This window comes from Prionailurus viverrinus, chromosome A3 (assembly GCF_022837055.1).
Source record: "Prionailurus viverrinus isolate Anna chromosome A3, UM_Priviv_1.0, whole genome shotgun sequence".
NCBI lineage: Eukaryota > Metazoa > Chordata > Mammalia > Carnivora > Felidae > Prionailurus > Prionailurus viverrinus.
Genome location: NC_062563.1, coordinates 129,535,022 through 129,548,511, shown reverse-complemented (window position 1 = coordinate 129,548,511; position 13,490 = coordinate 129,535,022). Strand labels below are relative to the sequence as shown.

At 38.4% G+C, this 13,490-nt stretch overlaps 1 protein-coding gene across 3 annotated transcripts in view; it reads right to left on the bottom strand.

Annotated features, from left to right (window-relative positions):
- The window catches only part of NBAS (NBAS subunit of NRZ tethering complex), a 339,328-nt gene that overhangs the window by 171,743 nt on the left and 154,095 nt on the right, over window positions 1–13,490 (bottom strand). For all 3 annotated transcript variants that reach the window (XM_047852270.1, XM_047852271.1, XM_047852272.1), the window contains exons 27-29: window positions 9,763–9,825; window positions 7,137–7,259; window positions 2,910–3,012 (exon numbers count right to left, since the gene is read on the bottom strand). In XM_047852270.1, the coding sequence (XP_047708226.1) occupies window positions 2,910–3,012; window positions 7,137–7,259; window positions 9,763–9,825 (289 nt within the window). The remainder of the gene's footprint in view (window positions 1–2,909; window positions 3,013–7,136; window positions 7,260–9,762; window positions 9,826–13,490) is intronic.

Below are 13,490 nucleotides of genomic sequence, written 5' to 3'. Positions count from 1 at the left end.
ATAATTTATGACTGCTTAATGCATCTGAATTCAGGCTTACATACTAGCCAAGCTGCAAATATAACATGAACTTTTTTTTTCCAATCTGCAAATTAAAAACTATTGAAATAAAACAAGAGCCACTGATAGAAGGTAATCATGCAAACACTGTATTCTACTAGGCAACTAATAGCATCAATATAAAATTTACTGTATAACTGAGATTATGTACTTATTACTTAGTCCAAAAAAAGTCTTAAAGAGATTCCTTTAAATTTACACTAATAACGTCAATATATAATTAGTATAACAACTTCCCCAAGAATGTTCTTCCCTCTTAGGACTCCTCTGTAGGATAAGGATAGCACAGAAACAGAAGCAAGAGTTGAAAAAAGTAGATTTCATGGAGAATAGAGTTTTCTTACAATTAAGGCGACTACCCAATTTTCATGGGATTCCCTCCTTTTCACTTGTTTCTAGGCCTCTAGGGAAGGTAGTATTTTCAGACAGGCCTTTATTGAAATGACTGATAAGGTTAATATTACTAATATCTACATGGGATCTGCTATAAAATACATATTGTGACAGAAAGCAAATTACCAACAAGCAGCTGTAATCAGTTACAGGCGACAAGTGAAAATGGCTTAATCCAAGGGACCCAAATGACTTAGATATGACAGTTTCTCTATTCCTTTGGGTTATTCAAGTAAGCCATAGAGAGTTAATGCCAAGTATTGAAAAATATAATTCACTCACTCTAAAATTTAAAAGTTTTTGCTAAAATAAACAATATAGATTTCTGCCCTACCTGCTATATCAAAATGTTTAACATTTTCAAAATTGTGCCATTGAGCTTTCGAATATCTCCCAAGTATTGTTGAAAACCCCAACATAATAGCCAAGAGTCAGCAGGATAATATAGCATAACTTAAAAGGTACTAAAATAGTATTTAAAAATGTAAGTTTGAAAAAAAAAATGTAAGTTTGCCAAATCTGTATTACCTTCCTCTATAACCATTTCAAAACTGTTATAATATGCTTTCAAATGTTTTCTCTAAGAACTGAGACTAATGGCCAGAAGTCATTAAAATATCAAAGTCTAATAAAAAGGTGTTAAAATATAAAACAATTCAATATGTCAAGCTGTTATGCAATTATACAAGAGCTAGTTAAGTGTAATATACTTATTGCCAATTTTCCAATGAAAATCGAAAACAGGAAAATAACAAAACAATGCCATCCCAACTTAAAAACACTACTTCAGACATATTCATGATGGTTAGGTTTTGGATCCCATGTGAATATAGACTTTCTCCTGGAACTGGATTTCAAGTTTTCACTTTAGACACAAAAGGGGAAGCTCCTGGCAGTTATATGTACGTGGTCTGAGACTATAATCATCAATGTAAACTCCATTCTCATTCAAGCATTTAAAAACCTGAAGTTCAAATACAAAACGATTTCTTAACAGTCTATATTAGCACTGTTTTGTTAAAATCACCTTGAATAAAAATGCCAACCAATTTCACAGAATACAGACCTATATTTATAACTCTCATCAACAGGTCATGCTTTGCGATGTCAGAGCAGAGCAACACAAGAAATATTCTATACAATTTCATGTCTGGTTTACTGACAGAAAAACTCAAAACAGGAATCTGCTTTTAAACTATCTCTCACTAAAAGTGGGTTAGCTGGATCATTTTTCCACACGGACTATGAGTAATTGGGTGGTATGACACATACCTTCCAAAAATAATCATTCAATCCCCTGGGCTACATCCCTAAGTCAATTAGCAACCATATCTTAAGTCTCCTTTGTGTTCTGGACATTCCAATAAGCACCGGGGCACAAGAGGATGAACATGAATACGATAATGCCTACCCTAGGGGCCCATGACCAAAGGGAAGAACCACATGTGGAAACAAGTTACCGCATTTGAAAGACCATAACAGAGACAAGTTACATGAAAGGACAAAGGAAGGCATCCTAGAGGGCATAATTAGTGAAGTGAGTCCTAAAAATTACCAGCAATTTTCAGATAAAGGAAAGAGGGATATATCCAGGCAAAGGGAACGATGCTGGCAGAGTCACAGAGACGTGAAGCCGCATGGTGCGTGCAGAGTCAGGGCAGATGTGGTGGACGTAGCGAAGGACGGGGTACACGGTGACCCTTGCGTGTGCAGAGTAACACAGGGGAGAGCGGACGGGAAAGCTGGTGTGCTGTGGCTTTCTCTGCCACACTAACAAGCACGGCTACTTTCTGATGCTGAATGGAGCAAGCACCAAATGTGAGGAAGGGGCGCGTCACGAGAGGATGTGTTTTAGAAGAATGCTCGGAATCAGTGTAGATGAGAAATACGGAGGTCGGGAGACAAGAAGAATTACAATTTAGCAGAGATGAAGACAGGACAGATTTGACAGACCTTTCCCAGGTACATCAAATACGCTTTAGTGACCAGCAAAACCGAGAAGTGAGAGGAGACAAGGATGTGTTCCTTGGTCCCACTGGGGAGGAACGCACTGAATAACAAAGACAGGGAAGACAGGTGGGGAAGCGCTCAGCTTGGAGAGCACTACCAGGGCACCTGGCTGGCTCAGGCCACCAAGCGACAGGCTCTTGATTTCAGATCAGGTCATGATCTCATGGTTCCTGAGTTCAAGCCCCACGCCAGGCTCTGAGCTAACAGCACAGAACCTGCTTAGGATCCTCTGTTTCCCTCTCTCTCCGCCCCTCCCATACTCTCTCTCTCCCTGTCAAAAATAAATAAACTCGGGGGGGAAAAAGAAAAAAAAGAAAGCACTACTCCCTTACTCAATAGTATTACTTATAATGAAGCCTATGGCCATCACCTTTGTGTCCGATAAACACACTGTAACAACTAAACCTTCCGAATTAAGAGGCAATAATTTCCATGTGTAGAGTTACCTCATAGCAAGCATCAGAATCCAGGCAGGTGTAAACATTCTGCTGCATAGTTAACATGTCCTGCAACAACATTCTCCAATGAGACTCACTGACGGGAGGCTGCCTGTGGAGGGCAGGGAGGGAGGGAGGGAGGGAGGGAGGGAGAAGAGGAGCAGAAGAAGAAAATAACTCATGAAATCTCTCTTCGATTGGCCAAAGCAACAAACAAACAAACAAACAAACAAACAAAACCATCGGTGTCACCATTCTATGTGCCACACAACCCGCAAGTGATCAACAGATATAATCTCATTTGAATTTCCAGGAAACAACTTGGATCCGAGGAAGAGTTGAGCGGCTCTGCATCAATGCTAGAGGCTTCCAGAGCTGCCTCGGTCACAGGCCGCCTACACTCCAAACCGGAACAGCATTAAGTGATAACAGCAAAGCTAAACAAGCTGTGAGTTTCTGAGACAAAATAAAGCACAGAAAGATGTAGCAGGGACAGCACTTGGACACCAGAGTACTATTGCAGATTCATCTTCATCACACCGCAAGGCCCCACAGGGGATGCTCTGGACCCCGCCCACCCCTGGCGTCCGTCGAGAGGCTGGGGACCCCGGCTCACCAGCAGGGCAGCGCCAGTCGCTCCTTCCAGTGGGGTCCCTGCGGCAGTCCACAGAGCGACCGACCGGGCACCACAGGGGTTATGCTCACCCGGGTGACAGCCCAGGTGCCAGGCGACAGAGCCTTAGAGGTTAGTGGCAGGAGCTGCCCTGTCGGCCTCAGGAGGAAGTTTCATGCCCCACAAGAATCAGTATCTTTCATAACAACTCCACAGGCACAGTTTTCAGGGTCTCCTCAAGGACATGTCAGTGACCACCCTCAGGAAAGCCCAAAGCACAAAGCCCCTCTCAGGTTTCCCAGTTCCTTTCCAGTTCCTCCGGGTCAGAAGCAATTTACCAACCAGGGATCAGTTTTACACAACCAATGAGGCATGCACAATCTCATTGATCAAATACCATTTTATGCTGGAAACCAGGGTTACAGAGTTTGAGAAGTCAACGGTTCACATGGTCTTGCAGCAGGCCAAAGGGGTTTGTTAAAAATTTCACTAAGAATCACATATTAGCTGCATGATTATGAACACTGAATGTTCCTGAATTTCAGTTTCCTCACTTAAAACCCATCTTGGAAAGTGATAAAAAATGGAGATTAATTCTTATAAAACACAGGCATTGAAGCAAGACGTTCTTAAGTTTAAAAACAAGCTCAATCACCTATATGGATTTGAAGAGGTCTCTGAATTTCTCTGAGCTACAGATTCCCTTGTTGTGCACTGTGAGGATTAACTGAAACTAGAATGTATGAAGGAACACTCCCTCCGTTTTTCTGGTATAAAGTAGTATTCAATAAATGTTAATGAATGAATCTGAAAGTTACAAACACATTTCTTTGGTTTCTATAGTTATATACACGATTGCTAATATTGTTTAGCAGGAAAGAGAAAGTTCTGTAATTCTCTCTGCCTCCCCCAAAAGTTCACCTTCATTGAATATACATGAATTTGGAATCATTGTTTGTTTACTTGCTAGTCTTGTCATTCTACATAATCATGAATCTCATTGTTTGAAAAGGGCAGGTTTTGTTTTATTTTGATTGGCATTTGTCATAAACCAACTGACCGTTTCTTTACCACACATCTTCTCCCTTTTTAATGCATTAAGAATGGGACAAATAGACTATTTGTGTATAATATCATTGCTATAGGGAGAGCCTGTGTTTGGGATCATTGTCGTCAAATCTCTGGTATCTAGGAACTTTTTCACCTAAAATTTTTTATAAGCATATGCTTCATTTGCTTACAGTAGCTTGTATTTATTACACAAAACATATAACTTGTATCCCATATGCAATAAAGCACAAGAGAATGCATTTTTCCCCCAGAAAAAAAAAAAAATGACACATTTGCACATTTTCCAGGATCATCCCTGAAATGTGTCCATTACTTAGACCTTGGTAGGTTGAACTCTGTGGCTGAACTTCAAAGAACTAGAGGGCTCTTTCAGATTTGGCTTGCAGGTAAATAAGTTGCAAAATGTTTGAAGTGAGTGTCCATCTTGCACCAGCTGGATAAAATCAAACCTAAGCATTGTCTAGCTGAATCAAATTCTCATAGCCCAGCTGTTCTTCTGGAAGCCATCAACAATGGGACAGATGGTATTAATGTTTTCTCACACATGGCTAGCCATAAGTACAGGTTCTAATTGAAATAAATTATAAGACATTATTTACAATGGCCTTTGCAGAATACATTCAGTAAATATGAACCAAAAGTAGAACCTGAAGGCACTATACCAGATTTGCAAATTAACAGAGAGATCCCTAAATACAAACATGATGTATTAGTTACAGCCCTGGAACAAAGGAATATTTTCCAGGGAAAAATAGCATTGCATTCAAGATGGTAAAACTTGATTTGTGTAGATTCAATGAAATCTGCTACCATTTAAAATATGCATAAGGATATTCCATAGATGCTGAAGGCCAAGCTATGGTAGCATACATGAAATAATTAGGATTCACTTCAAATTAACTAGTTTGAAAGAAAAAAAAGAGGCCATATTCTCTTACATATTCAAAGTAGAACAACCATGAGAGATGAACTATAAGGACTTCAGAAGTATTTGAGGGACTCAAAGGAAGGACAGGAAGTAATCTGGCTGCAAAAGCAAGGCTTTCTTGAAGACGAGGTTCTAGAGTCAACATGATCAGAAATATTGACCATTTGTTTATAGTTTTTAAAAAAAATCTTAAGGGGCACCCGGGTGGCTCAGTCGGTTAGGCGTCCGACTTCGACTCAGGTCATGATCTCACGGTTTGTGAGTTTGAGCCCCGCATTGGGCTCTGTGCTGTCAGCTCGGAGCCTGAAGCCTGCTTCGGATTCTGTGTCTCCCTCTCTCTGTTCCTCCCCAGCTTGCACTCTGTCTCTCTCAAAACTAAATAAAGATTAAAAAAAAAAAAAATCTTAAGACTTGAGTTGTGAAAACTTTTAAAATTATTCATTTAATAATTATTGGGAGAGGACCATCGATATATGAGGTCCTTTATTAGATGTATGGGAACTATAACACTTGCCCCAGAGAAGCTTATGATCTCAAAAGGAACATAAGGCACACACATCAATCACTATGAGTACACTAGTGAAAAAGACAGAGATAGGGAGAGACAAATACAAAATGCCAGGGGATTTCTTAGGAAGGAGAGTTCCTTGAGCAAACCACCAAGCAGTTTGCTACTGTTGACTGGGACAGGATTCCCGGAGACATCTGGGTGGTGTATGTTCACCCATCTACCATCTCAAGGTTGTTATTGTTTATAAGTAAGTCTGAAGGGTCTTAATGCCCTTACAGTCCCACCATAACTATGTGGCACGTGGCAGGTTGGCTCTCTCCAGCTCAGACCTTGACAGAAAGGCCTAACTTATGTATTACCTACAAAAAACACACTTCAAATACAAAACCATAAATTAATTAAACGTTAAAGGTATACCATGCTATATACCAAAAGACACATCATGCTAACACCAATAAAAGGAAAGAGAGAGGAAAATTGTATACAAGGAACTAGAGCTGTCTCTATTTGCAGATGGCATAATATTCAGGAAAACCTACTGGAACTAACGCAGGAGTCCAGCAAGGTAGGAAGACACAAGCTCAATATATATCAAAATTTTTAAAAATATATTTTAACACATACCAATAACTCTATACACTAGGAGTGAGCAATACAAAAATTAAATTAAGAAAATAATTCTATTTATAATAACACAAGAAAATAAAATATCAGGAATATTTTATGGTACATGAATATTCATAGCTTTAGCTGTAAAAGCCAAAACTCAAAACAACCCACATGTCCCTAAACAGGTGAATAGGTCAACAAAGTGTGATAAAAGTACAGATCAGTGGTAGTCTAGGGTAGGGGTGAGGGAGTGATGGGGAGAAGCTGAAGGGAGGGGAACATAAAGAGGCAAAAAGCAGCTTTTAAGAGTGACAGATATATTTATTACCTTGATTGTGAGATGGTTTCATGAGTATATACATATATCAAAACTTAACAAATTCTACACTTTAAATATGTGCAATTTATTGTTGGTCAATTATAACTCAATGAATTAAAAAAAAAAGAAAAATACTACTATTTTTAACCATATACAAGTATTGATTAATTCTGTTCATTACTTACTTCCGACCAGTATGCCTGGTCAATCTGACCATCAGCGCGCGGGCCTCTTCTGAACTAGACTGAGTGTTCTTAACAAACGAAATCGGTTTCTCAAGTCCGTGTTTCTCCAAAAGCTCTGACACACTTAAAGTGAGAAAAGGATATTTTAAATTTTTTTTAATGTTTTTATTTATTTTTGAGACAGAGAGAGACAGAGCATGAGCAGAGGAGGGGCAGAGAGAAAGGGAGACACGGAATCTGAAGCAGGCTCCAGGCTTTAAGCTGTCAGCACAGAGCCCAAAATGGGGCTCAAACTCACAGACTGTGAGATCATACCTGAGCTGAAGTCAGACGCTTAACCAATTGAGACACCCAGGCGCCCCGAGAAAAGGATATTTTAAAGTCTTGTTACCAAACCAAAAAATCTAAGAATCTTATACATGTAGCATTTAGGTGTTTAGTATTTAAAAAAATATATGGCATACAGAATGACCCAATTTTACAAATTACATTAATTCTCAGCCAAAAAAAGTTAACAATTATGTATCCAATTTTATATCCCATACTCTTATGACAATGTACTTAGAACTAGTAACTATTTTTTCAAAAGTATGACATGTCTTTATCTAAAAATAGTTTTTGTAATTTTCCTGTACTCTAAAAGCATCAAATCAGTAAAACAAGCAAAATCTATCATTTCAATACCAAGCTTTAACTCTGAACAAACCTGCTGAGTAACTTATTATAGGCAAGGCTGTTAGAAAAGCAATAAACGGGGCGCCTGGGTGGCTCCGTCAGTTGGGCGTCCAACTTCAGCTCAGGTCACGATCTCGCAGTCTGTGAGTTCAAGCCCCGCGTCAGGCTCTGTGCTGACAGCTCAGAGCCTGAAGCCTGTTTCCGATTCTGTGTCTCCCTCTCTCTCTGACCCTCCCCCATTCATGCTCTGTCTGTCTCTCTCTCTCAAAAATAAACAAACGTTAAAAAGAAAAAAATTTAAAAAAAGAAAAAAATTAAAAAAAGAAAAAAAAGAAACAATTTTAGAGTTGGAGCCCCAGAAATACCACAAGGCTTAATCTCCCTCCAAAATCTATTCTATAAAAATAGAAAATATGTCACAAATTTTGTCTCATATGAATCTTCTTGAGACCTGGTTTGCCTCCCCGAACCTCACATTTATGAATTAACTACTACTGGACTCACAGAGTGACTGGTTAGACTTCACTAGCTCTTCATAAGAACAGGTTTCATGGGTCATGTCACCTGGTATTAGGTACGCTAAAACATTTTTCAGTAATTGGTGGCTATGAAGTGGAACAGAAATAAAAAGTCCTTATTTTAAAAAATGACTTAAACTAAAGAGGCAAAGGCATGGGTACCATCCAGAAACTGACAAGGGGTTACTGTTTCCTTGAGGTTCTAAGAGCATAATGTGACATCAGGACCACTCATGGTTATGCCCAGGGAACATATGGTGAAATATACTGTGTTTATTTTACTGTATCTTTTTGAGATAACTGTTCTCAATTTCATTAGACGAAAAAAATTGTAATCCTCAAATTTGTAAGGAATGATTCTATAGTGGTTTAATCCACTAAGCTTTACTCAAAACGATGCTCAACTTTTCAGGGACATTGGGGACAGAAGAAACACAGCCAACCTAAAATAAGCAAAGCTTGAAAACAAAGAGCAAGCTTGATTTATTAAGCATTTTTCAAGAAAAAAAAAAAAAACCTGTAACTTTCAGAACACAAAGTAACACCTTTCAGTCTAGGCAATAATAAATAGAGGAAACAGAGGTCTGGAGGCAACTGAACAATTAATTCTTCATTAAACTCCCATACATACACAGCACATAAAAACACTGTTTCCTTAAATACAACTTGAAACATTTTTATACTCAAGCCCCTGAAATTGAATGAATAAAACTTCTAATTAGTAGACTCCAAATTATATACTTCACTATTTTATCACCACTATAAAGTGATGGTATTACCTATTATTCTATAATTATATATATTGGAAAAATTCTTATCCCTAAAATTTTAATACAGATATTTAAAAATTACTCAAGCATCTTCATATACACATATAAATACTAGTAAACAGCACATGACTTCCTAAATACTAAATTGGGAAATTTCAGGCTCCAAGACAAAGTTTAATGCTTCATTTTGACAGTAAAGAATATGACTACAGAGTTACCTGAAGGCTTTAGTGCAGTTTGATCTAGTTCAGATAGTCCATCAAGTGCAATATGCCCAAAAAATGAAAATCAGGAGTATACTAAACATTGTTTGCTGAAAGATACAGTAATTGCTGCAGAAACTAACATTTCTGTGTAGGAGGCATTTTAAAAACTTCATCTAACACTAATCCCATAATCTCCATGAGTTTGAAATTCTAAAAAGAAAGCCGAAGGCTCAAATATCACAGAGCCTGTAAGTGGCAATGCTTAGATTTGAACACAGGTCTGCCAGTCTTCAACGTCCAGGCTCTTACTACTCTACATAGGCTAGCTGTACATTTGCATTAAGAAAATGCACTCAAATAGAAAGTCAAACTGGAAATACACTAGACATACTAAAGGTAGTATTTCTTGGACAGACCTCCTCCCTCAGCACAAAGCCAACAGATTCATTTTTCTCACCTGAGAATTTGTTCCAGTTGGTCGACCATATCATGAAGAGCTGCGGTTGCCTCGGTTTTAGGACTAAAGGATTAAGAGGAAAAAAAATTAACAAGTTTCAGGAGTAGCTTCTTATATGAAATATAAGACTCAATGAAGTGAAAAAGAGAAACGATGTTTCCCTTATAGTTCATATACAACAATATTACACGGCCTGGGCAAAATTTTAGTCATCTCCTGAATGCATTCAGCCAGCATCTTTCACAACTCAAGAGATGAAAATTAAAAAAAAAATATTGGACTAGAATGATATTCTCTATTACTGATTAGCATGATATGGACAGGTATTTACTGAAGAACTTTTTGCTCAATTCTGCTAAAAGCAACAAAGAATTATAAGTCAATTTTAGTCTTTTCTTAAAAAAAAAAAAAAAAAGAGGTAGAAAGTAAAATCACCATTTGGTTCTGTTCTTTTAACCAAGAAAACAGGTTAGGAAGCATGGCCCTGCACATTGGCTTTCTCCTCCACCTGTCTATATCCCTACCACCCCCTAGAAGTTTCCATCAGGATTCTATATACTCAGAAGATTTCTTCTATGTCATCATTCCCTCTGCACCCACTTCAATATTAAGGAACCAAAAAGAAGCAAGGCTATCATGTAGATAATCCCTGGAAGGCAGTGGAGATAAAAAGCAAGGCCTCTCTGAGGAAGCATGTGGACAGGGGACTAGGAGAAACATTATCATGGCAAACATACACTAATACAAATGTAGCTGGTAGATTTAGTATGGAACAACACACGTACAAGTGAATGCAGGGATTTGGCACAAAGGCTGAGACACTACTATTAAAGTCCCCTTCCATCCGGTACAACTCTGTGTCCCTAATATGGAGGGACTGCCCTCAGCCGAGCAGCACGGCACCTGATGCTCTCCAGTGCCCCCCACCCCAATGATGCAACTGAATCCCAGCCAGGTCTTAGGGTTTTATTAGTAAGATGACCAAATAAAACTCTTCATCTGAACTTAGAAAATTAAAAATGCCCTAACTTGAACCCCCAAAAATACTCACTATAAAACTATCAATCTTTCCTGGTCTCAATCTATTTGGCAATTATTTGTGCAGTTTACAAAGATTACACTATCCTTTAAAACCAATTTGAGGCCTTGACCTAGAGTGTTAAGTTAGGGTATGTTCCACTTAAAGTCCTTCAGAAGGTCAATTGTCACAGCTACGTTCTATTAACCCACGACAGTAATTTCTTAACTATCATTGTGTAGCTCTACAATAAACATTTGTCACTGACTTTCAAGAATATGGTGTTCCTCCGTTGTGAATTGATATTCACGAACATAATAAGTTTTTTTTTTTTTTTCAGCCAGATGGAACATGCTGCCTACGTAAGGTACACGAAAAATTAATGAGGTTAAATAAGTGTTCATTTCATGGTGAAAAAACACATAGTTTACCATTTGGTAAATAATCATGTAACTGCTAAAAACAAACAACTAATCACAGGAAAATACAAACTGACAAACTTGGCATGAAGAACAAAGAGAACCTCAGAAAATACTCTGAGGCTCTGAATTTTAATATGGGGCTAATTTAAAATGACATATTATTTAGAAAATTATAAATGTGAAATATAATCATTAAGAAATAAATGGAAAACAAGAGAGTATCAGGCTATTTTTTTTTATTTACAAAAAAAAAAAATCTGTTAGATCAAGTATCATTAATCTAAAGCCAAGATAAAGAGACATTTCTTAGCCTAGACACTTCAAAACCACACTAATTCTGTAATGTAACTGTAATGTCTACATTAAAAAATGTTCTTTTAATATCATTCCACTGATACTTTACAGTAGGCAAATTACTGTTCAAAAATTAATAGATAGGCTCTAGTTGATATTTATGCTTATTTGATCTTCCTGAAAAACAAAGTCTAATACATTTATTCCTAAAAATTACGCACATTACTTGGACGTCGATGAGTTTGACTAGCAGATTCAAAGACCACAACAGAGGCACAGAGCTGAAAGACAGACCATCAAGTTTCCCAGCTGGGCCATCGAAGGGAAAAAACTCCCATCACTCTGCTTCCGGACACAGATGTTAAGAGAGGCCTCTGCGTCTCTTGTAACCCTCTGCAAAGAGTAGTTTTACTACTAACACCCTGACAGCCACTGGGTTGAGGTTTCTAAATGATGGGTACAAAATCGGCTACTACATTCGGTAACCGAACATAGGTTGCTACAAATCGGTTACTACAGTCCCTTTACCAGCCTTCTGCTGCCTACTGAAGGCCCATGGCTCTCAGGGGGGCCCACGGTTCCCACAGACACACCTGCTGTTCCTGTTGCTCTTGACTAAGGATGGGAGGTGGCCTATGGTCATAGCTGTATAGGTCTGGGTAAGACATACGTGCAGAGTCACTCTGTGATTTACCTTTCCCTACATGAAGATTCCTTCAACTGAGACCAAGGAAGGAAAGGATGTATTAAGCACTACTATGGTCTCCATTTAGCTTTACTTTGACAAGTCTCATTGCCTGCATTCCTTCTTGGTGGTCAGTACTGAGACCCTTGCTGAGGGGAGATGAACGATCAAGATCTCCAAACTACCCAACATCTCTACAACATAATGGACAACATCTGAGAGCACCACAGGCACAAAACATCCAAAACTGAAACCTGAAACAAGAGGACAAATGAGGTGCTCACACACAAGGCCACCCCTCAAGCACTCCTACCATGAAAAGGCTTCAGCCTGTCATAGGCTGCCAGACAGCTTTTTCATGTCTTAGAGATAAAGTAATGGCCAAGAATCACTGGACATGAAGCAAAGTCCCTAATGGTAAAAGCAGAGATACAAACAAACAGGATATGAATACTGAGAGACCATGGTGAGAACGTGGGTAATGCAGGGAACAGAGGAACAGGTACATGTGCATCTCTGAAACAAGACTAGGATACTATTTTATTTTAAATGTTCCTGGAATTTAAATAAGAAAGCCAAACTAAATTTTAAAATTTGAAAGAGGGATGAGAAGATAAAACTGAAGACACTCTTAGATCATTTAACAGAAGATCAAAAAGTGGGCAAAAGAATAAAAGGGGTAGTAAACAAAGAAGAAAGTGCAAAAAAAAAAAAAAACTAGAGAAAGAAAGAGAGTAAAAAAGAAAAAAAAGGGAAGGAAGTAAAAATAAAATTACCAAGGAAACTGATTAGGGAAACAATATAAGAAAATTTCCCAATGATCTGAAAGACAAGAGTTTCCAGACTGGAACAGACTAACTAAATGAACACCACAACAATGCATTTAGACTCACAATAAAACACACCCTTACGATACAGAGATGAAGAGAAGGTATTGAAATATCCAAAAAGGAAGAAAAGCCATATATAAAGTAACAACTTAGAATGATATGGGACTACCTGACAATCCTGGGAGGAGAGGACAAGACGGATGCCTTCAAAACTCACAAGGAAAAGATAATTATAAACCTAGAACTGCAGACACAGCCAAGCCTACTATCAAGTTTAAGGGGGCAATTCTGGTTATCTTTCTGACATGGGACAGTCTTCAAATCAAAATGCCTCCATGTAACCTTTGACAGGAAGCTATTAAGATTTTGCTCCATCAAAATGAGAGAATAAGCGAAGGAAGGAGAAGAGAAGAGATCTCAGAAATGCAATATGCAACACAAGAGAGGCGCAGCAAGTCCCGGGATGGCAGTTGCTCAGA